This window comes from Monocercomonoides exilis, assembly GCF_001643675.1.
Source record: "Monocercomonoides exilis strain PA203 chromosome Unknown scaffold72-133335, whole genome shotgun sequence".
Lineage (NCBI taxonomy): Eukaryota > Preaxostyla > Oxymonadida > Polymastigidae > Monocercomonoides > Monocercomonoides exilis.
In genome coordinates this window covers 25,942-50,323 of record NW_027150617.1, presented here as the reverse complement: position 1 = coordinate 50,323, position 24,382 = coordinate 25,942, and the positions used below count along the sequence as shown (strand labels likewise).

General features: G+C 32.6%; 4 protein-coding genes across 4 annotated transcripts; all 4 read right to left on the bottom strand.

Moving 5' to 3' along the window:
- Positions 1 to 275: 275 nt before the first annotated feature.
- Positions 276 to 4,968, bottom strand: MONOS_11124 (uncharacterized protein; the record flags this gene model as incomplete). The annotated part of the gene is made up of 4 exons (XM_067863630.1): positions 276 to 4,007; positions 4,235 to 4,610; positions 4,698 to 4,782; positions 4,932 to 4,968. The coding sequence occupies 4 exons, from the start codon at positions 4,966 to 4,968 to the stop codon at positions 276 to 278; spliced, it is 4,230 nt and encodes a 1,409-aa protein (XP_067718782.1).
- A 2,201-nt stretch (positions 4,969 to 7,169) lies between these two features.
- MONOS_11123 (uncharacterized protein) lies at positions 7,170 to 7,685 on the bottom strand (the record flags this gene model as incomplete). Its single annotated transcript, XM_067863629.1, has 3 exons — positions 7,170 to 7,305; positions 7,380 to 7,480; positions 7,551 to 7,685. 3 exons carry the CDS (start codon positions 7,683 to 7,685, stop codon positions 7,170 to 7,172), a joined length of 372 nt encoding a protein of 123 aa, XP_067718781.1.
- Positions 7,686 to 17,407: 9,722 nt separating this feature from the next.
- Positions 17,408 to 19,777, bottom strand: MONOS_13348 (putative E3 ubiquitin-protein ligase RNF216; the record flags this gene model as incomplete). The annotated part of the gene is made up of 1 exon (XM_067866041.1): positions 17,408 to 19,777. The coding sequence occupies one exon, from the start codon at positions 19,775 to 19,777 to the stop codon at positions 18,092 to 18,094; it is 1,686 nt and encodes a 561-aa protein (XP_067718780.1). The 3' UTR covers positions 17,408 to 18,091.
- A 1,304-nt stretch (positions 19,778 to 21,081) lies between these two features.
- On the bottom strand, positions 21,082 to 21,345 carry MONOS_13347 (uncharacterized protein; the record flags this gene model as incomplete). Its single annotated transcript, XM_067866040.1, has 1 exon — positions 21,082 to 21,345. The coding sequence occupies one exon, from the start codon at positions 21,343 to 21,345 to the stop codon at positions 21,082 to 21,084; it is 264 nt and encodes an 87-aa protein (XP_067718779.1).
- Between the last annotated feature and the right edge of the window lie 3,037 nt (positions 21,346 to 24,382).

The window sequence follows — 24,382 nt, the reverse complement described above, 5'->3', positions numbered from 1 at the left end:
GAAAATGGGAAAAACTTAACAAGCATGGAAAGCATGAATATAAATGGTTTATATAAGCAAAAGTGAACATTGCAATAAATATATAAATATCAAAGAAATATGCGTAAATAAATAGATAAGCATATAAATACATAAATGGTCCGTATGATGAAGAAAATTATAAAAAGACTAAACAAAACATAAAAATTCATTGTAAAGTGGGATTTTCAGAAAACGAAACATAACTCTCGTTTTCTGTTTCAAACATGCGAAACAATAAAATGGAAAAGACAATGCTATAAAAGCAACGGAGAGTTTTGAGCGGGCAAAGAAAAAGAAGATATTTGTGGAGAAGAACACAATGATTCTTGTGAAGGTTGAGTCAAAGTAATATCCAATTCTTGTTTCATCGCCTCATTTTCATCAACAATCAATTTCAGCGGCTCATCTATTGAATGCAAACTCATCATTGAATGCAATGGAACACAGCCATCACAACCACATCCGGTTCTATTATTAATGCTTGGAATAGAATGGAGATCATCATAATTGAGATTTGCATTGTAATTTGCATTGGCATCTGAAATGCCTTCAACAATACCAGTTCTATCAACTGCAACACAATCATCATCATTAAAGACATCACATAATGAAACAGAAATAGCATCAACCTTCATATCTTCATCAGCAGACATTTCAAGCGGATAAAACGAATTGTGAAGCAGAGAAAAACTCCCGTCAACATTTTGAATATCTTCTGAGTTGTGACACAATGTTAGTGGTTCATTTGTGTCACATGAAGAAAAAGAAGGAAAATGAGAATTGTCTGAGTGAATGGAAGGAGAGCAGCTGCGAAACAAAGGAGAGGTGCATCCCAACGAGAAGGAGGAGGAGGAAGACAATGAAATAGAATCTTTTGCCTTTTCAGTCGTTCTATCTGACATTTTATCTGTGTTGGTTACTGGATTGAATTCACCCTTTTCATCTAAATCATCTTTACGTTCTTTTGAATTAAGTGCATTTTCATTTAAAATGTTGTCTGCTTTTGAAAGGAAAGGAAGAAGATCTTGTTGTCTGGGCTGTTCAAATGATCCTTTGCAATTCTCGTGAAAATGTGAATTTTGTTGTGAAATATTTTGGTGATGAGAAAGAGAGAGAGAAGAAGAGGAAGAGGAGGAAGAAGAAGGATTTGATGAAGAAACAGATAATTCATCAGAACAAGCAGATTGTTTGCTGAATGACTTATCTACATCAGTTTTTTGGATTATATTGGAAGACACAAATGAAGTACAAGAAAGAGGAGGATGAGGAAGAGAATTAGGATTAGATTGAGTCATAATGAAAAAAGAAGGTGAAGAAGAAGAAGAAGATGATGATGATGATGAAGGAAGAACAAGTGGTGGAGGAGGAGGTAATTTCAAACAAGCATTTTCACTTCGATCAAGTGCAAAATGTGTTTTTTTAGTTTCATTTTCTTCTTTTCTGTTTGTTGAGAAGGTGTTAAATGAAGGCAAGCAATGAGAAATTGGCTGAGGAGCAAGCGAAAGACGAATGTTGTTTGAAGAACATTTTTCTTTTGAATGAAAGATGTTTGATGGATTATGAGTGAGATTACGATTGCAAGTGGAAGCGGAAGAGGAAGAGGAAGAAATAGGAGGAGGAGGAGGAGGAGGAGGAGGAGGAAAAGGCAAGGGAGAAGAAATTGAAGAAGAAAACTGTTGTTGTATGTGAGGAAGAGGAATATGATGATTATTGTGTGATGGAGGTGGAAGAGGAGGAGGCAAAGAAAGAGAACGAAAAAATGCATTTTCTGTATTGTTTTGAAAGATACTGCTGTTCTGATTGTTTGAATGGCGTGTATTTGAAGGCAGATGTTTTGAAGGGAAACGAAAAGGTTGGTTAATTGAAGGAGAAGATGATGAAGTTGAGGCAGAGGAGGGAGAAGAGGAAGAAGAAGAGGAATAAAAAAGACTTGTTGAATTATAAGTTGATGAATTTGGAGAATACACAGAAAAAAGAGAAGAATAGGAAGCTGGAGAAGAAGAAGAAGAAAATGAAGAAGAAGAAGAAGAAAAAGAATTTGAAGAAGAAGAATTCAAAGAAAAAGATGACGAAGATTTCGAAGAAGAAGAAGAAGAAGAAGAAGAAGAAGAAGAAGAAGATAATGAAGAAGAAGATGATGATGAATTCACATTAGCAGAAGAGTTTTGTGTGTTTGAATGAGCAAACTGCACAGCTGTTTGAGACGATGGCTGAGTGAATGTTTGAGAGGCAGGCGAGAGAGAAAAGTGATTCAATGAATGATGCTGAAGATTATGGCAACCATAACATTGTTGATTGTTCTGATGTTGTTGTTGAACATTAAAATTTTGATATTCATTGGAATTCTGATGTGATTGCATTGAAGTTGAGGTTGATGGAGAAAAACTTTTGCCAAACTTGCTTTTTTTCTTTTGTTTTTGACAACTTGTCAAATTTTGTTGATTTTCGTCTTTTTTTCCCTTTTCTGCGTTTTTGCAGGCAACGAGAGAAATGTCTTTCTCCTTCGATGAGGCAGAAGAAGCAGAAAAGGAATGAATCTGTCTTCCTGTTGGAGGCAGGCTGTTGGCTGAGATGGAGATGGATGAAATTGATGAACTTGATGAAATTGATGAGGTGGAAGAAGAAAATGGAGAAGGAGAAGAAGAAGAAGAGGAGGAGGATGAAGAGGATGAAGAAGAGGAAGAAGAGGAAGAAGAGGAAGAAAGTGATGATGATGATGATGATGATGATGATGATGATGATGTTGTTGTTGTTGTTGACGATGATGATGATGGAGACAGAGGTGAACAAGAAGAAAAAGAAGAAAAAGACGAAAAAGAAGATTTTGAGGCATTCTGCTGACGTTCATGCAATTGCTGGTGCCTTTGCTCCAGTTCCTTCTCAAATTCGTTCCTTTCGCCTTTTTCGGTCAAAATTTCATTCAATTTCAATTTTTCACTTAAAACTTCAATTTTTTCTATTTTTCTTTCAGAAATTTCTGTTTTTTGTGGTTTTGCTGAACTCACATAGCAAAATCTGTTGTCAGCTGCTTTCGAAAAATCGCATTGAAATTTTGATTCATTTGGCTGTTTATTTTGTTGGTTGAATGCTCGTTTGTGGGAATATCTGATGGACAAAGGGAAAGAAGAAGAAGAAGAACATGATGATGATGAAGGAGTTATAATAGAAGAATCAGAAGAAGTCATAGAAGAAGAAGGAGAAGGAGAAAGAGAAAGAGAAGAAGAAGAGGAAGGAGAGGAAGAAGAAATAGAAGAAGATGTTGATTTCTGGCAATCAATATGAGCAAATGCAGCTAATTCCGGGGAGATTGTGAATGCATTCACAGAAACAGAGAAAGAAGGAGAGATAGAAAAAAAAGGGTCTCTCCAACAATGCTTGCTTTTGTACTGCCATCGGCTGGATGGAGAAGAAGAGGAAGAAGAAAGAGAAGGAGAAGAAGGAGAAGAGGAGGAGGAGGAGGAGGGTGAAGAATAGAATGAAAAAGAAGAATCTGAAGATGGATTTGTCTGTTCCAATGATGATTTAGGTGAAAAGCATTGAACATCAGAAATGGAAGAAGAAGATGAAGATGAATTTAATGATGATGATTTTAAGTCCGAAATATCATCGTTTCTTTCATCGCTCATATTCACATCTGCTTTTGTAACTGAACAAGAATGTTCTTCTTTCAGCCTTTTTTCAGATGATATTGCAGTTGATATTGAAGATGATTTAGAAGATGACACAGAAGAAGAAGAAGGAGGAGGAGGAGAAGGAAGAGGAGAATGAGAAGAAACAGAAGAAACCGAAGAAGCATTCAAAGAAATGGAAGGCTGATGTTTCTGAGTGTGTTCAAACACTTTTGTGGCAGTGCATATGTGTGTCGAGGGAGATATTTCAACCAGCGGCCTGTCTGTTTTCTGCTTCAGATTGCGAAGGCAGAAAGAGATTGGCACGTTTTTGAACAGAAATGGATTGCTTATGCGAGAAGAAGAGATGTTTGTGGCCTGGAAGGAACGAGAAAATACAAAATGTGTTAATATTCAAATAAATATAATGAAATTAAAAAAATATATTTAAAATATGTAAAAAATGTTAAAAAAAATTAATAAAAATAAATAAACAATTAAACAGAAAAGAAAGCAATTATCATAACAATAAGAATAATTTAACAATTTCTGTTCGAATCATGAAAAAAAAAAAAGAATAATAATAATAATGCTCCATCACACACAAGTTGCCCCAGTGGTGTGAGTGGATACTCAACCACCCCAAGATACATCACTCCTCTGAACATGGTCGGAATCAAGTCAACTTTTGGTGTTATTATCTTTTCATTTGGCTTGCCTTTCTCAAGGGATACTGAAAACTTCTCTGCCAATTCATTTTCATTCGCTTCGTTTGATAGCTCCAACAGCTTTTCTGCATCGTATTTAAGCAGAAATGCATTCACGAACGAATTAATGTGCAACGGCTTGAACAAAAAACCGTCTCCTCTCAGAAATTTGAATCCAATAAGCCTTCCGTCATCTTTTGTAATGAGGTTTGTCTGAAGAAATGCTATGCTGCTATCAGGATAGTATTCTACAGAAAGAATATGCTCCAATTTTCTGAAAATTAAAATGTTTTTTTGTTGAAGAAAAAAATATAACAGCAAAATGGAATATTCCTTCGCAATCAAGTTAAAAACAGCAAACATCAATTCTTGGATGGTTGCTCCAAGCCTAAGATTTTGAGCTTTCCAATATTCTTTCCTCCGTTCAGGTGAGAAGAAGATTGTATCTTCAAAAGAAATCAATTAATTTTATTTTCTAATTATAATCAAGACAAACTTTCAAGAACATTTGATTCATCAAAGCACTTCAATCATAAAAAAATATTCATTTACATAGGAAAAATAATTTTGAAAGATTACTTCCAATTAAAATAACCATACAAATGACCTTGCTTTGGCAAAACGGTAAGCATCTTCAAATGTTGAAAATGTCACAAAACCAGAAGTATGTCGTAAATTTCCATGCTCCCTCTCCAATACGTTTACAGAATTGATAGTTGTATGTTTTGAGATCATTTCAATAATTTCTGTTTGGCTCCTTTGCGACAAAATTATAAAATGGAGGATCTCTTTTTAACAAAAAATTTTCACCAAATACCCATTCAAAGAAATAAACACATACTAGTGTCCAACTTTAATTGATGGGGTATATCCATTTAAATTAATGTGTATCGAAAAAAGATGAACACAAAAAATCCTATTTCTACAAATATTGCTATGGGATAGATTCGTGAAAATTTTTGCAAATTGAGAAAAAAGCAATTACAAAAATATTAATGCAAAGTTGTAATTTTCATTTTTAATAAATAAACATTCAATAATCTCGCCTGGGCATATCTCTTTGCAAATGAAAGGTTCTCCTTTGTTCATCGTTCTCTTTCTTATAAATTCCTTTGACAAGAATATTTCTTCGAGGTTGCTTCATTTCTTCTTCCAGGTGGAGCTTTCCGAATGTGCAAATTGCTTCGCAAGGTGTAGTGCCTCGTTTTCCGTTGATTATCTTCTTTCATATCAATGTCAAGCTGCAAGACACATGCTTGCTAACTTTTCCATCTTTTCGTATCGTCTTTTCTTGTTTTCATCCTCAGAGTCATTCATTCTGTCTGGTCGCATCATGTGTCATCATCTTCTCCAAAACTGCTTTTCTATAATCCCTGCCTCCTCAAGCCAAATTTTTCTTCACTAAAAAGATTTTATTCTTGAAATTATTGCCTTCTCTGGTTCTCTCATTTTGTGTTCTTTGTGCTCACTTTGGCACAAACACAAATGCCATTCTGTCTCACAAAGATGCTTCTATCTCCACAAAAGGCAATGATTTCCGAGGAGGAGGTGTGTGTCATTTGGCAAAATCGATGATGGAACAAAGCTCTCATCTCACAACACGAACTGCTGTGTGTGGTGCATTAAACAGGATGATCCAAAAGGAGAGGTTGCTGATGGAGTGGTCTGTTAAAAGACGGCTGCAGCAAATGAAATAGGAATATTATGTGCGAAAGAGGGCAAAGCAGCTCCAAATAAAGAATTGAATCAGAAAAGCCTTTGAGAATGATTTATTCGTTATTTGGATTGAAATTTAAGTTTTATTATTTTCTGGTGAAGATGCTTGCAATGCAGAATGAACGAAGAGAAAGAAGAGGGAAAGAAAAAGAATAGAAAGAAGAGGATTTTGATATGATGATGTTGACGATGAAGATTGCACTGAAACAGGTTGTCGTGTAAATTGGATTGGCGGAGAAATAGAAGAAGAAGAAGAAGAAGAAGAAGAAGAAAAAGGAGGAGGAGGAGGAGGAGGAGGAGGAGGAGAAGAAGAAGAGGAGGAGAAGAGGAAGAAAGAAAAGAAATGGAAGAAGAAGAGGAGGAAGAGGAAGAGGAAGAAGAAGAAGAAGAATTAGTAGAAGTAAAAAGAGGAAGGTTTTTGTTTGAAGGAGAAGAAGAGAGAAGAGAAAGAGAAGGGCCAACTTCAGATGAGTGGATGGGGATGGAGAGAGAGATGGGGGAAGAAGAGGAAGATGAGGATGAATGAGAAGAAGAGGAAGAAGAGGAAGAAGAAAGCGATGATGAAAACAATTTTGAAGATGATGAAAAAATTTTCAACAAATTATTTATGTTTGATGCTTAACGAAGAATAAAATAATCATTGAGACCTTTTATCAAATACCAAATACCAATTCTTCTCAAAACTGCTTCATAGAGACCAACGATAAGATCTTCATATCCTTCCTCTTCCATCTTTTCATGCAGCTTTCTGTACAACATTATTTTCCGTTTTTCTTTTTCGCTTTCTTCTTTCGTTTTTCCATTCAACCAATTCCTTGCTGCTGAAAAAAAAGTTTTCAAACGATTTTTCTTTTCCATTTTTCTTCTCAATATTTCCAAAAGATTACATAATGTGTTTGCGTGATGAGCTGCATCTTCATTGCGAATTGTTTGCTGATGCATTCCCTCCAGATAGAATCCGACAACAACTTCACTCAGCATGCAAAAAATAGATTCTTGTTTTCCAAAAATGATTATATCCAAAAATGAGTAGCATTTCTTATTTATATCTCTATGATTTCTCTTTGTTGCTCCGCCCAGTTCAATGATAAATGTTACAAGTTTTATGCATTCATCATTATGCATTTGGCAGGATGAAGGAGAAGAATTCAATAAGTTGAGCCATCTCAATAATGTAGCCTCTTCTTTCGCTTCTTTTCCTTTTCTCTTCCAATTCAATATTTTCGATAGCTGTTCCAATTCTCTTGAAGCTTCTTTCACAAAATGCAGCTCATTCACAATTGTTCCTTTCATATTTTTGTCTGATTGAAATATATGTATCATAAACTGCCATGCAGACTGATATGCAAGCCTTGTCAGATTATGATTTTCCTGATGATACTGAATAATCTCTTTTATATCATTCGAACACATTTTTTTTGTCTTTTTCTAAAGTTTGTGAAGTCATCAGTAAATGAAAAAGAGCAGCTCAACAAACAAGCAAACAATCAAATCATACATTCATCATCCAAACGCTGCTCAAAGCCACCAAAGCATTTTCAACTTCTTTTTGTGCTTCTTCATTTTCCTTTTTTTCCAAGGCAACATTCAGAAGGCGAGGCACACAAATTGAAAGTAATGCATCTGATTGCATGCTTCTAAGATAAATATAGCTTTCACAGAGATCAACAATAAGCTCATCATTCTTTTTCTTCTTTTTCTTCTTCTCTTCAATAATTATCTTCTCAAGTCTTTCACATAATGAAGAAATGAAAAAGCCATGGCACATAGAATTATTCAAAACTCTTAAATAGCCCACATGCTTCAACAACAAAATGGTGTTTTCCAAAGTCAGTTTCTTTTCTTCGATCATTTTGTGTATTTTTTCGAACAGTCTGTTAGAAAAAACGGATTGAAATTCTTTTCTGTTAAATTCATCCATCAGTTTGTTCATTTCTTTGATTTTCTGTTTTTGCTCTATTTCAGAACAATCCTCCAGTTCAAAAAACAATTCTTCAAAATGAACAAAGAAAAGAACGCAATCATCAAGGATTCAAATAAATATTGTTTGCAAACCAGTGAATTTTTCGACTGGAAGCTTCTGCATTTCCCCCCGAGTTAATTCATCCAGAAAGCATTCGCAACACGCCATTTAGTTCGAAGAATCGCCCAGTTTGAAGGAACAAAATGACAAAAAAAATAATAACATTGCACAATCAATAAAATATAAGATTGTATACCTCCCTTCTTTGCATTGACATTTTTGGTAGGCAACTGTCGAGAAAAGCAATGAATAATTGTTATCTGTTTCTTGTAATGGATTCATCGATCGAACTGATTTTTTTAAAACACAAAATTATTTATCCATAAAAAAAGAGATAAACAAACAAAAATAAGCTGTGGAATTCGTAATAGTGTTTTCTTGACAATGTTTGATTACGATGGAAACATATTTAATTTGGCTATTTGAAAAAATGAAATCATAAAAAAAAAAAAAAACCAACAAAAAAGGATATTTGTTTTCATTAATGTTGAATGAGGACAACTGTACATTTGAATTTATTATATTCTTTATCGGTTTGAAGATATCTGCATCTGTTGCCTTTGAAAAGCCAGAGAAAAGAACTGTTTATTAAAATGGCATTTACCATCGGTGGAAAAAACGGTCTTTGGTGGGAAAAGCTGTAGTTCAAGTTGTTTGAAAAGAAGTATCTTTTGGAAAAAAAACATTAAAATGAGAAAGAATAAGAACAATAACACCTGTGAAAGTTCAACGAGATATATTTTTAATTATTTACTGGTTATAAGACAGAAAAGTTCTCTAAACCTTCGAAATTTAAACAGCAGTTTGTTCAAACTGCTGTTATCAAAAATGCTTTATCGCATTGAATGATCAGAAGAAATGACTTGAATATAATATGATTTATTCTGAAATAGCTGTTTAAAAACAAATTTTGATCTTTATAAATAAAACTCTATCAAAAAAGTTTTTGATCGAATGCATAATAATGGACGCTACAAAAAAAATCACTCCAAGCCTTCTTCATCGTTTGATGGCTACATCTGACTTCCGAAAATATTCATCTCCATCACAAAAGATCTTCGAAATAAAAAAGAAATATGCTGTAACGTGGAAAACTGCTGTGGGATCCAAAGCTATTTCAAACGGTGCATGGGAAAGAGGAATAGCGGAGATGAAAGCAAATCGGGAAGTGGGGAAAATTGGCCGCCCATCAATAATTACAAGTGAACAACTGGAAAGAGTCGAAAACCAAGTCATCGCACTGCTGTCCGAACAAAAAATTATCAGAGTGAAGGACATTCAATCGATGGTTTTGCATGTTGATCTTTTTATTTTTTTGATAACTTTGTTTTTTTCGATCAAGGAAGTTTTCAATACAAGTTGTGAAAGTGACGAAGAAAGGAAAAAAGTCAATTTGAAATATGCCTTTGATCTCATAAAAAGAAGCTCAATATTCAAGGCATGCATTTCCAGGCCTATGGAAATTGCAAAAATCCGTGCGCAATCACCAGAGACAATTCGTGAAGGGTACCAATAGTTGTCTTCCATTATTTCAACGAACAACATTGATTCGACAGACATATACAACTTTGATGAATCCTCTGTTCGTATTGGAGAAGGAACAGAAAAGCTTATTGTTTGCCTAAAAAACCAAACGCCGCCTTCTCCTCCTGCATTACCAAAAACCGAAAATGCGACTTTATGTGTTTGCATTAGTGCCAACGGGTCTCATCTTCCACATATATTAATATACCCACGAAAAAAGATGCCACAAGAGTTTTCTTTTTTATTATCATTTAATGTTTCTTTCACAGGTTCTTTATCGTGTTGGATAACTTCGGAAACATTTCGATTTATCATGATTCAGAAATGGATACAGCTGATTGCGAATAAACTGAAAATGTCAAAATCTAAGAAAGCTCTGTTATTATTGGACAATCACATTATTCATTTTGATTCGGAGGTAATTTCGTTTGCTAATCATAACAATATCATCATCGAAACCTTTCCTCCAAACATGACACACCTTTAACAGCCGTGTGACAATTGCGTGTTTGCAAGATTAGAACTTGTTCTTCTAAATTCATTTGTCCGACCTACAAATTTAACGACTTCTTCTTTCCGAAAAGCTTTGGCAGATGTGTTTCCAGAAGCTTTGTCTGCTGCAATTCTCCGTCTGTAATAAAATCTGCATTTTGAAACACTGGAGTTCATCCTGTTGCTGCCGCTCCTGTGTTATCCAAAGTGTGCGGCACAGCTTTGTCGTCAAAAACATCTTCTTCTTCAAATATATCCACGACAGATCTGAAGAAAAGCGTTTTTGGAGATTTTTCTCCAAAAGAAAAACGACAATTAAAAGAAAAAAGTCCACAAATACCTGCGATTGAGATTAAGGAAATGGAAATAACACACGAAAAAGCAATAGCAAACGAAGAAAAAGGAGTAGAATAAGAAGCAGAGCAAAACGAAAGAGAAGGATCGGAAATAATGAAGAAAAGAAAAATAAGACATCGAAAAAAAAAAGAATTGATGATAATTATGTTTACGGAAATGAAATCAATTGCATTCACGAAGAGAAGGGAACATTTTCTTTTGATCAGAAAACAAAGTTAAGAACAAGAAAAAGGAGAAAAATTGAAGATGAATCCGATTCTGATATGAAAACAACAACAATTTGAATGGATCAATTTTTATTTTGAAGTTGATGTGAATGAAGATATTTATTTTTTCAGAACTGCGCATGTCTCATTTTTCCAATTCACATATCTTTTTGTATTAAAACAAGCTGTTGATAATAAAGTTTAATGACTTTTTTCCATTTATTTATTCATATTTCTGTTCTACAAGTAATAATTATCATATTTCAAAATGCTTCAGGCCATGTCAAAAGAATAACAGGATAAAAAAATCACATTATTTTAGTTTTTCCAACTACCGCTTTTCCCACAAACGACCGTTTTTTCCACCGATGGTATTTCACTTTTTGGAACATAATTGCAAGGAAAAGAGCTGATCGTTGCGATGCAATAAGTTGATGAAAGAGAAAGAGGAAGAAAAGGACTTATTTGGATTTCAGTTTGAATGAAGGAATGAAAATAAATACAGATAAATAAATTCAAAGAAGAAGGGATGAAAGAAATCGGGGGAAAAAGAGAATTTCACGCATTCAGATTGATTTCGCAAAACGAGAAAGATGAGCAGAATTTAGATACGTTGAATAAAAAATGTTGTTGGAAACATCAAAAGCTGGATTTTAGTTTTGAAAAAAAGGAAAGAAAACAATGCCATTCAATGAAACAAGAAAAAAGCAGAATTATTAGTTGGATGATTTTCTGCTTTTTCAATTCTAGCAGACCTGTGATGTGGAATATTTTTAGGGAATAAAAGATTTTTCTGAATTCATTTTTGAGCTAAAGATATTGAGAAATATCAGCAGCAATTCAACATTCAGTTGTCAAATGGTTGTTGTGTATCAGACAAATTTTTTGGAAGCCATGTTCGGATTTTCATGTTCAAGGTGTGTACTATTGGAGTGAGTCAATAGATTATTTTGCCAAGATTGTTTGATAAAGCATCACAATCAACATCAGGTGAGCTGTTGATTGTTATCATCTTTGGCTTTCTCTTCACTCTTCATTTTCCTTCCAACAAAGTCTTCGTTTTCTCCTGCTTTGTGTTTGAGCCTGTTTTGTTGAAGGTATTCATGGTCTGGTGTCCCATCTCTTGCATAACAGATTTCATGAAACGAACATCCACATCATAATCAAAAAGAAATAAAAATGTTGAAGCATCGCAAGTTTGTTTCATTCATGTTCAGCAATTCTCATCTTCAGACTCAAGATGAATGGTCAGGTTTTAATGAGGACCAAATTTTTTATTAGATCCTGTTTTTTTTTTCGTATATTGCTTCAAATAGAAGCTTATATTTAATGAGAATAATTTGAAAACAAATAATATACTACTATAAGGTTGTATGCCAAATATTTTAGAAATTATTTCTTTTAAAAAAAGTTATGTATTTTTTAAGTTTAATTTTTTGATCAACGTTTTGCTCGTGTTTCCACGAGTTTTTGAAATCAAGCGTTTTCATTGTTGGTATTGTTTTTTAACTTTTCTTTTTAACATTTTTGGTTATTTCATAACTTGAGAAACCCTTTTTTTTTCACTTGTTTTCCCACCTCACCTTTTTTTAATTGAACTCAAATATAAAGAAGAAATTCAATTTATAATAAGTTTTCTTGTATTTTGATGATGCAATATTATAAACAATATCAAAAATGTTAAAATTCTATGGAAATTTTATGTGTATTAAAAGAAAAACGTGAAAAACGCATTTTCAAAATTTTCATTTCCTGAAATAAATACATTTTGTTATTGTGTTTTTCCTCATCTGGAATATGCAATGTTTAATTGTTTATTAAACACTCTAGACCTGTGTTACACGACATGCTATTTTTTAGCTTTGTCGGTCACTTATATATATATATATATATATATATATATATATATATATATATATATAATTGAATCGTTATTTGTGTTATCATAATAAAGGACAGAAATGTTTTTTGAATATTATTACTTAGCATATCGCAAAAAATATCTTTTATTTTTAGCAAAAAACAATTGATCATAGTCCCCATCATATTATGAATGAAAATTTTTCTGATTTATTTTTGTTTTGTCTTCATATTAGTGTTTATTCCCATGAGAATAGTCTGAACACAAATTTTTTCATGAGTTTGGTTTGTTTTCATTAATAGCAAATATCTTTCTTACAAACAATTGTTCTTCCAATGAAAAAGATAAAAGAAGGAACGTTTTATGGATGCATTTTTTGTGAAAGTGCTGCATAAAAAGATCGAAATGGACTTGTTAGTGTGTAGCAGCTGATATTTCATAATTATTGTCGACTGATTTTTATTTTAATATTTTTTCGTAATTATTGTTTTCTGAGTCGGAACATTCCAGAAAAAGCGACATAAAGTATATAATGAGAACCGAATAAAATGATTTTTGAAATTGATGAGTTAAAATAATGATTTGTTCTTATTTCACAACTGTGCAACATTTGACTCGAAATGGTTGAAAATTTGATTTTCTTCGAAGAATGCAATTTTGTTTCTGAAGTTCATATAAGGTTTCGTAAGTTTGATGAGAAATTGGATCAGCTGTTTTCAAAATTTATCGTTGTGCATCAGATTCGCGCAGATTATTGCAAAAGAAGATCTGACAAAAGTAGGGAGAAACGAAATAATGCTGTTCGATTTGAGAGAAAATTATATGTACAAAAGTTTCATCTGCAATACTGAAATATATCAAATTTGTGTGCCTGTCATTCTGAGAATCGCATCGAACAAAATAACAGAGGATATTCGAAAAGAAGCAGAAATTGCGTTGCTCCCATTGAGCAATATTGAATTTTGAAAGAGTACATTTCCGTTATATTATAGAATTTTTTGATAAGTTTTTTTCGTAGTTGATTTGATAATTTGAGAAACTCTGCATTTAAAATAACTTATACAAATCATCAAATATCTTCAGGAACATAGCAACCTGACTTATCTCATTGATCATTCAGCAAGGCATTCTTTGGATCGCAGATCTTTCAATAAAAGCCAATTGGAGCATTTGACAGTGAACGAATAGCATTTTATGGGAGAAGCAAAAAGGAAACTGGAAGAGTTGACAAAAAACGTGAATCAAAAGGGAAAATAATGTGGAAAAGATAAAAATGATGAAATTGTTTTAATGTTTCAGCTCTCTGTAATGAATTTTTGCATATCATCATGAACGTTGCGGAATTTGGAATTTGGAGAGTTTATCAGTAGCATTGTTCTGTTTTTTTAAAGCTTCATGATTTTATTACAGTTGTACAAGGCAACAATTGCAAGATCAATATATAAATAAAACGAACAACAAGCCAGAAAAAGTTATCAACTTGTTGAAAGATGGAGCAGTTGATTCAGTTTTGTGGAAGATTCATCAGCCAACATTGATGACAAAATGGAATATGAATGATTGATAGACTTTTTGAAAACAACAAAAATATTGGGAGAAAAGAGATGATGAAATGGAAGAAGAGAAAAAAGGGCGGACGAGATGAAGGATTATGAAATAATGGATGAAAAAGGTTCGGAAGATACAGTTTCAAGATTTAATAAATCATTTCAATTATAATAAGGAAAGGATTGTAATCACAAAAAATTGTCATAAACTCATTCAAGTATTATATCAATGTTTCGAAAAATCTTTGATTCATTGCTTATTAACTAAAATTGTAAAAGGATATTTTTTTTAACTCACTACACAAAGAATAAAACTGACATTTATTTAAAAAATGAAATTATTATGATAAAATCAATTTCCAAACTTTTTCGAAAATTAAATCAACGAAAAAAGAAATGTTCAGAGATATGGATTTATTTTTGGTCGATTGCTCAAACAATAGGCAATGACTTTGCAATCCAATATTTCTTCAAAAAAATAAACAAACTTCATTAGTTATTTTCTATTTCCATTTTTTCACTGTCATAATGAGTTGTATTGACAACACAAAAATTTATTCCAATTTGAAAATCAGAGAGATTCTCATTGTTCTTTATTGCGGATTAATCATACCAAAATTTTCAAAGCTGGATTTTACGCAAGTATTTCCCCTAGTTAAATGTGGAACATCCTTTTTCGTTTAAGCTGCAGCAAAACAAGAAATAACAATTTATGGACTTCATTAACATCAAAAATTTTTAAGATCTTCAAACATTCTTCAAAACAGCGAAGGATAAACTTGTTACATCATTTTTCATCTTACGAAGATAATAATAAACTTTTGCCAGTGTGGAAATAAAAAGAGACAAAATAATTTTTTATAAATTAAAATTTCGATAAAACCATTTCAATTTTCAATTTCACGAAAGTTTGTTCTATTATCAAATATTTCAAACAGAACGATTCTGTTTGTTTTAGTGCTTTGCATTCACTTTGTTCATAAAAGTTGAAGAATATGTATAACAATCAGAATTGTTATGGTTGTGACTGACAAAAAAAGTGAAATCATGAACATTTCAGCAGCAAAGAAGGATGATTTGTTTTTCAATTGCTTTTTCATATATTTTCATTTCATTGACTTTTGGTGACTTCAGTGACAGAAGTGACTTCCAGTGGCTTAGTTAATTCCAAGTTTCACTGTTCTTGTCACAAAACCTTAATAATTTCTTGATTCACAAAAAGTTTTGTTTCATCGAAGTTTTCAAAAAATGTTTCTTTCTTATTCAAAAATACTTCGTTATTGAAATAGAGAATTATTTCAAATGAAATTTCAAAAAAGAAGATAAAAAATTATAATTTTTTATTAAATATTTTTGATCAAAAGATAAAAATTAACTTGTCGGTCACCTGTGTCAGTTGCTGACAAAATTTGCCACTTGTCGCACAGGTCTAAAACACTCACTATTAATTCAAAAAGAAATAATGTATTTCTACAAAATTTGAGTTTTACAAAAAAAAGGTGAGGTGGGAAAACAAGTGAAAAAAAAAGGGTTTCTCAAGTTATGAAATAACCAAAAATGTTAAAAAGAAAAGTTAAAAAACAATACCAACAATGAAAACGCTTGATTTCAAAAACTCGTGGAAACACGAGCAAAACGTTGATCAAAAAATTAAACTTAAAAAATACATAACTTTTTTTAAAAGAAATAATTTCTAAAATATTTGGCATACAACCTTATAGTAGTATATTATTTGTTTTCAAATTATTCTCATTAAATATAAGCTTCTATTTGAAGCAATATACGAAAAAAAAAGAACAGGATCTAATAAAAAATTTGGTCCTTATAAAAATATGATCCTATTGTTGATTTCAATTGTTTATCATTTTCCAAACATAGAAAAATGAATAGTCTGTCTTCATCAGCAACTTCAACACTTTTTCTTTAATCTTTCAATATTTGTCGTCGTCTTCTTCTTCATGTACTTCCCGTTTAACCAGCTCTTCCCACTCTTCCCGTACATTATCCAGTTCAGAAGGTCAGCCAATGAAAATACAAAAGACACTTACCAAACTACCAATTTTCCCACCTCCATCCACTTCATCTTTTCTTTTTACTCGAATAATTTTATTAAATAAATAAGAAAAAAAAAAAAGAAATAATACTACAAAGGAAAAGTTTAATATTTTGGGTACGAATTATTTTCTTTGAAAATTTCTGGAATAATTTGAGAAAATAATATATTTTCAATTTAATTAAGTTTTGTAATTACATAATAAATTTTCAATAACTTTTCATTTTATGGAGAAATAAAATTACAAAGAAAATCAAATAAAATTAAATAAATCCATTGATTATAAAAAATGATTGAATCAACAAAATGTTTTGTTCAACCAAACTGTTTTATTAATGTCACTGAGTTTAAAATGTGAAAATTTATCTGAAAAGTTCATTTTGTTGAATTCTTTAGGTGAAAGTGAAAATTGAATATTTTTATCAAATTTTCATTCCAACTCTCAAAATTTCACAATCATGGAAAAAACAACATTAACAAACATTAGTTTCTATTCTGGTGAATTTTTGAGAGTTGGAATGAAGATTAATAAAAAATATTCAGTTTCCATTTAGAACTGAAAATAAAACAAAAGGCATTTTTTCCAAGAAAATATTGATATTTTGAAAAAGAAAATATGCTTTAATTTTAAAAATCATAACTTTTTTCAGGGTTTAAATTTTTGGATGATTTTATAACCTTAAAGAATAATTATTTTTTCAAATAAAAATGAACAACAATTGTGAACAATAACAACATTCGTGAAAAATCATGAGAAATTGTCTTTTAATGGAGACATTTCTTTTCAACGTTCATTCATCAATAATAAAAGTGAATTCTTTCACAGAAATTTATGATAGAGAAAAAAATAGAGTTAATAATAATTTTTCATCGATTTTATAACTTTTCTGAAATTATATCAAGTCAGACTTTGGCTTTACAAACGATAGAAAAAAATGAAAAATTTGAATAACAATTATTTTCAAATAACAATGAGTTTTCATAATAATAAATACATAGAAAAGAGTTATGTTTTCAAAAATAATCACCCATCCATTGAATTAATAACAACAAACCCTGAAAAAATGTCAATTTTCAAGTAATATGTTAATAAAACGAATGCGATTTTTCAAAAAGAATAATACCATTGAACTTTTTTTTTTTTTATTTTTTTTTTTTTAACACAATAGAAAAAATTTCGCCTCACATTAATATGGAAAGTGAAAATAATTATGTTTTTGTGTTGTTTATGGATTTTATTTCTTATAACATATTCATGAGAATTATTATGAAAATTAAAAATAAAAAATTTATAATTTTTATTTTCATTATTTTTATAATCAAGTTTGAAGGAGAAGGTGAGGTTTAAGTGAAGCAAAAAGCAGTGTTACACAAACAACACCCCAATAAAAACACAAAAAGCTTTATTGAATTGTTCTTTAAATGAAAAAAAAAAAGCAATTTAAAAACTTGATTTAAACGCCAAAAAGAAAAAGAAAAAGTTATTCAAAAATTAGTATTCAGTCAAATTTTATAATCAGAAAAATCAAAAAATCAAAAATATCTCAAAGAATGTCTTTTGCTGAATGAAGAAAAAAATAACAATTTCATTTCATTTAAAGACCTTTTAGATGCAAAAAGCAAGAAAAATAACCAAAAAAAGGAATAAAGGAAAAAAGTAGAAAGAAGAAAAGAAAATGTTATAAAAAAGGGGGAAGAAAATAAAATTGAAAATAAAAATAAATAACAAAAAATATATCGAAAACGAAAATGAATAAAATTAAAATATAAAAAATAAAATTCAACACTAAAAAGTTTAAATAAATTAAAAAAGAAAAAAGAAGAAGAAAGAAAGAAAAACAATAACTTTTCAAAGATTAAATTCTATAATTCTTTCTTCTTCTTTTTGTTTTTCCTCTTAAATTTCTGTCTCTCTTCTTTTTTTCACTCTCAACCTCTTTCTCTTTCTCCTTTCTTTCTTACTGCTTCCTCTCCTTTTAATTCTCCATGTTCTCCGCCCTTCTCCTCTCAATACTCATCTGCGTAAGCTCCTTCAATTGTATCGGATCCCCTTTATACTCCGGATGCTTCGCCCGCCATTCTTTCTCTGCTTCTCTCGCTGCCTCTGTCAGTTCTCTCTCATCATCCTCATCTTGATCAGTAAACTGCTTGCAGAACGTCGGTGGCTGCCCGAAATGAGTCGAAGGGTTGTCTTGATCTATGCCCTTTCTGCACACACAGCAGAAGTTGTACTCACAAACGCACCGGATGTGATTGCACCCTTTCTTCTTCACAATCGCCACATGGCAGCTGGGGCAATAGCGGATCCATCGCTGGTCAATCGCCATCTGCACATGACGGATAAGTGAGCTTTCGTTCTCCTCCTCTACTAGCTTCGGACACTTCTCCCCTTCTTTATGCGCTTCTTTGTTGCAGATTGTGCAGATCAGCTTCCTGCAACGCCGTTTCCGGCAGCGGAAAATAGGTGGAAGAGGAACATTTGATTGTATTTCCTCGGGATACTGGCAAAAGGGGCAGAAGAAGCAGTTCATTCCACTCTTTCGTACCTCCTGCAGACTCGCTAGCTGCGCCCACTGCTGAAACAGTTCTCCACCGTTCAGTGCGCTCCGTACTGTGGAGAAGGAGTATGTCTGGCTGCAGTCGCTGTCCGCAAAGCAACGCAGAACCGCCTTTCGCATCCCCACGCAATGCTGCACCTCCTGTTTGAAGCACGAAAGGCAGATGGCATGTCTTTCCGCACACTCCACACAGCTAACCCCTGCCACTTCATCGTAGCACGACGGGCACTCCACAAGGAACCATAACGCCGCTGCCTCGGGGTTTGGAGGTGGCCGCTCTGCCAGCAGCGCTTTTTTGGCCTCGAAACCTTCGATTCTGCGGGCCCGGCTCTCTCTTTTGCGTTTGATCATCTTCTGAAGTGCTTTCACATCATCTGCCAATCGCTTGACTGTAGCGGGCAGTGGAGTTTGAGGAAATGGAATTTTCACATGGCATTTGCGCAAAAAATCCGAGGTTATGTCTTTAGGAACTTCTTTGATAACTTCAGTAGAATTAATTGACTTTGAAGGTTTCGTTGAAGATGATGGTTGTTCTCCAAATTCTTCTTTATAATCTTCAATTTCCATTTGCTTTTGCAATTTCCACAAAATTTTCCAAGCAATTTTTAAATTAAATTCGTTCCTCGTGAGTATTGTCATTGGTAGCAGACAATGAAACTGAGGAAATTCATTTTTCATAAAACAGAAAGCTGCTTGAATGTATTTCTCTGATTCTTTCTTTGGATCTGTCTCATCCACAATTTGGATCTTTGCTTCAGGCTTTTCATATCTTTGTTCTAGATTTGCTGAAGATTGTGAACCTTGAAGAAGTTCTTTCTCCTCTTCAGATTCATCTTCTTCATTTGTAGGATATTTCCCATCCAAACTGAGCAAATGCTCAATAATTATTTTAACATAATTTGGGCTACTACAGTTGTTAATTATGAGTTCTTCAACAAAATTAATTGAGATATAATTGAATAGTTCACGAATATCTTTTATATCTTTCTTCAATTGAACGACACTGATTTTTGGTTTCACATAAATTCCAAAAGATGAAGGTGCTGGTTTGTATAAAAGTTCACGATCATTTTCTTTTGCGTCATTTCCTTCGTTTGTGTCCATTTTTTGATTAGTATTTATTTGTTACACTTTCGATCAACTTTTTATTTCTTCACAGACCTGAACTGACAACATATCATTTGTTACAAAAGAGCACAGTCAGTAGTCTGGAAAAGAATATTCAAGATTTTATAATTATTCTTCTTATTATGATCTGAACTTTTTTCCTTCGCACGGAAGTCTCATGAGTTTTGTATTTTTTTTTTTTCTCATTTTTCACAGCATTTATATGCATCAATTTATGTTCAACCAGATACAGGGAACAATAACACTGATTGCCTTCAAAAAGGATTACAATTTCCATGTAAAATTCTTCATTATGCAGTAAATAACGCTGAAACAAATACAGAAATAATTTTTGCTGCAAATAATACTTACAAAAATTTTAATTGTATTGCTATCGATTCAAAAACAAACCTTTCAATGAAAGGTTCAAATGCAAATGTCACCTTGATTTCTGATTCAACAAACAGAGAAACTCTATTTTCATGCAACAACGATGATACGTAAGTTTCATTGTTTATTTCGTTGTTTTTCGATATTTATGTTTGTTTGCCTTTTTGGCGATTTTTTAGATTGACAATTTCTAATATAATTATAAAAGCTGCAGCTAGTGGTGTTCTTAGTGTTTCCAATAGCAAAAATGTATCGATTGAAAACGTCACAACTCAGGAATGGATGCATCGGGTTTGGTCTACTTCAACATTTGATTTTAATGTGAATGAAAATATTTGCACACATTTTTGAATTGATTAATTTCAGCATTTTCATCTCCTTTTCGTTTCACTGAAAGTTCTATTTTGACTCTAAGGATTAAGATCGACAAAGACTTTAAGCCATCTGCTCAAACCCTTAGCGACAATAACTGCCATGTGTATGCTTCGAGAAGCAACTTCACAAAAATCTCCTCTGTAGATCAGACATCCAAGATCTCTTTCAGAAACTTCGAAGACTTCTCGATCATCGGCTTTGATGGGCTTTCCGTAACCGCCAGTACAGCTTCGCAGTGAAAATGCGCTGATGCCAGACAGTTGCAGTAAAGAACATCAAGCTCCGCCAAACGGGGACATACTCTGGCCAGACAGGGAAGCAGATGAATAAGCACTCCACATTCACTGCCATCAGAGCAGAAGAGCCAAAAGTCGAATTTTTGGAGTCTTTTGTGTCTAGCTGTGCGGACTGTGTTGGGTGCTGCAATGTGGCAGGAGAAGTCCGACTGCGGTTAATGTGAGTGATTTGTTGCTCATCTCTGCGAGCACTTTTAGTGATGACCTCAATAGCAACGATCTTCTAGCATAATTATCATCTCATTCTCCTCCTTCTCCTCCTTCTCCTCCTTCTCCTCCTTCTCCTCCTTCTCCTCCTTCTCCTCCTTCTCCTCCTTCTCCTCCTTCTCCTCCTTCTCCTCCTTCTCCTCCTTCTCCTCCTTCTCCTCCTTCTCCTCCTTCGTCTTCTTCGATGACTTCGTTGGATGCAATAAAAGTATTCATGACAATAAGTGCGAATGAAGAAGAGAATGAGGCAGAGCAAGAGTGAACAGATTTCGTTGAAGAAGAAAAAGACAAATGCATAATCACTCCAGAATAGAGAAGCTGGAAAAGGAAAAAATGGCTAAACTTCGTTTCAGATTGAAAGAAACAAAGAATGCGATTCATTGAATGGAATGCACTGAATCTCTTTCTACTCGTTAACAAACTTCCTCTTCATGTTCTTCACTTAAACTTCTCCTCAATTTCTCCTTTTGATTCAAAGCCTTTCATGTTTTATCCTTCTCTGCCTTCGCCTGTTCTTGTTTGAATTCTCTTGATGCTTCATAAAATGACAATAGATGAGAAAAGAAAGCTATAAGCTCTAAAGTGGATGCGACAACTTTGAAATTGGTGGAATAGAATCTTAACATCAAGCTGAACAAGAGGAAATGAGTGAAGAAGAAAAAATTGAAGAACAGGAAAATAATAGAGAATTCTGTTAAGATAAGAGGACAAAGAATAAGTTGGAAGCATGTTTGCAGATTGAGGCTGTTGATTTTGAGAAAGGGTTTAAGAGAGAATATTTCTCACATTTACTCAAATTCTTATAATTGCGTCAATTATCCATTTGAAAACCATCATTTCTTCCTTCTCTTCCTTCCTTTTCACATTTATCATCACTTTCAAGGGAAGAGCATGAATCACAATCAGAATGTTGGTTCATTCGACTTCTGAGTTTATCAATTTGGCTTAATCTCTGCTCTGTGAACGAATTTGTGCTGTTTGAGGAATATTTAGCTGCTGAAGAATGATGAAAAATACAAATAAAATCCTTTGAACAGAAAATATAAGGCAAAAATCAAAAAGTTATTTCTTTGTATTCATCGTTTCTTGTTTTCTTTATTTCTCTTACTCATTGGGAGTTTGCTGAGGATATCATATTTTTGATGAATATTTGGCAAAGCAAGTTGGACTGAAATACAGAAAGAAAAAGCGGGAAAGAGAAAATGTCTGCGTTGAGAAGCTTCAATTAACACATAAACAACCAAAAGAAAAACGCTGTCTTTCCATTCAAATTCATCTTACAAATCCTCTATTTTCATAGGGCTTTGATTTCTCTTTTTCAGTTCGATGAAATCTGAAGGAACGTGGAAAAAACAAAGAAAGAAGTGAGAGGAAGGCAAAACTGCTCAAAAGAGTTGAGGAGAGACTTTCAAAGCTGATGATTGAACAAGTGAATATTGATTTTTAACATATTTTTTTTTTTTAAGTTGACAATTCGTTCAATAAAGATTCTTGATGAAAAGAAAAGAAAAGAATGGATTTTTTGATATTTCTTTTTTCATTTTCCAAAAAAAAGCAAAAACATAATTTAAATGATACAATTATTTATTTATTTATTTATTTTTTCATTTTGTGAAATGAATAAAAAAGAATAAAAAATTTCTGAGTTACAAAATCAAATAAAAAAAAAAAGAATGAGTTTCATTTTTTCAAATATTTATAAAATAATCATAAATATTCAACGATAAACCACAAAAATATTTACAGTAAAGAAAATAAACTACATCGTGAAAGCTGGTGATGACATCTTCGTATCCTTCTTCTTCCATCCATTCGAATATCTCCATTTTTGCTATCTTTCTTTTCTCTTCTTCCATTTCATAATCTTCTTCTTTTTTCAATCGCTCAAAAATAAGCGAAAAAAAATCCAAGCATTTACACATAAGATTATCTTTCAAAGTTGGTTGATGCATCTCCTCCAAAATAGCATCAACTACCCCACCTTTCAGCAAGCATCCAAACGTCATATCCCTGTTTTTAACTGCATTGCTCAGTGAATAAATGCACCAGCGGTGAATTTTTCTTTTATTTTCTCTTGCTGCTCGAAATACTCTCACAATGCTGCCAAAAAGCATAACAAAGTCTTCATTCCACAACCAACAGTATTCAAAAAAAGACGCCAATGTATTGATCCATCTCCAGATTATAAGCACTTCTTTCGATTCTTTTCCTCCATTTTCCTCTTCTTTTCTCTTCCAATCAACACATCTGGTCAGCTCTTCAAGTTCTCTTGCTGCTTCTCTCTCAAAGTGTAGTTCATTCGCAATAACTTTTTTCAAGCTTCTATCATAGAACAATCTGCACAATAAAAAACTCCAAGCCAATTGATAGGCAAGTCGTGTCAGATTGTAATGTTCCTGATGATATTTGATGAATTCTTTGATTTCAGTCAAATACAGTTCTTTTTTGACAAACTGATTAAAAATAAGTAAAATTTTAATAGCAAAAATGAAATTGAATTTCACACACATTCTCCCTAATGCTGCTCAACGCCAGTAAAGCTATTTCCGCTTCTTTTTGAACTTTCTCGTTTTTCTCTATCCTCAATGCAACTTTCAGAAGGCAAGGTATACAAATTGAAAGCAATATTGGAGTGAAGCTGCAGCTTTGAAAAAAATAGCATTCGCAAAGATCAGCCAAAAACTTTTCATTCATTTCTTCTTTTTTCTTCTCATTTTCATCAATAATCATCTTTTCCAATCTTTTGTTCAAGGAAGAAAAGCAACCAAAAAGGCATGGATTAACTTTCAGGGCCTTGCAATATGCAAAGTGCTTTAACATGAAAATGGCATTTTCTATCGAAAATTTCTTTTTTTCAATCATTTCGTTAACTTTTTTGCACCGTTCCTTCAGAAAAGCAAAATAAATTTCATCTTTGTTCATCTCGTCCATCAATGCATTCATTTCTTCGATTTTCTGTTTCTGTTCTTCCTCATCACAATCCTCCAGTTCATTGAACCATAGGGTTGCACTTTTTCCTCTGGCATCTTTTTCACCCCAACCCTTTTTTTTTTTTTTTTTTTTTTTGTGGAGCTGGCTACGACTTAATACAAGCTCGTGACCAACAAAAAAACAACTAGAAACGTTTATTTCAATAATATAAAACTAATGCAGAAAATATTTTATTACGAAATTTTTTTCCTTAGAGATCTCTGTATTTTTTCATTGTATTTTTTGATCATAAAATTGATGCTCTTTCCATGGATATAACATTCCGGAAGTTTTAAGCTACATCATCATTACACATCATGTCCTTTTTATTGTTTTTATAACTTTTCACATTTCACAAGTTTCT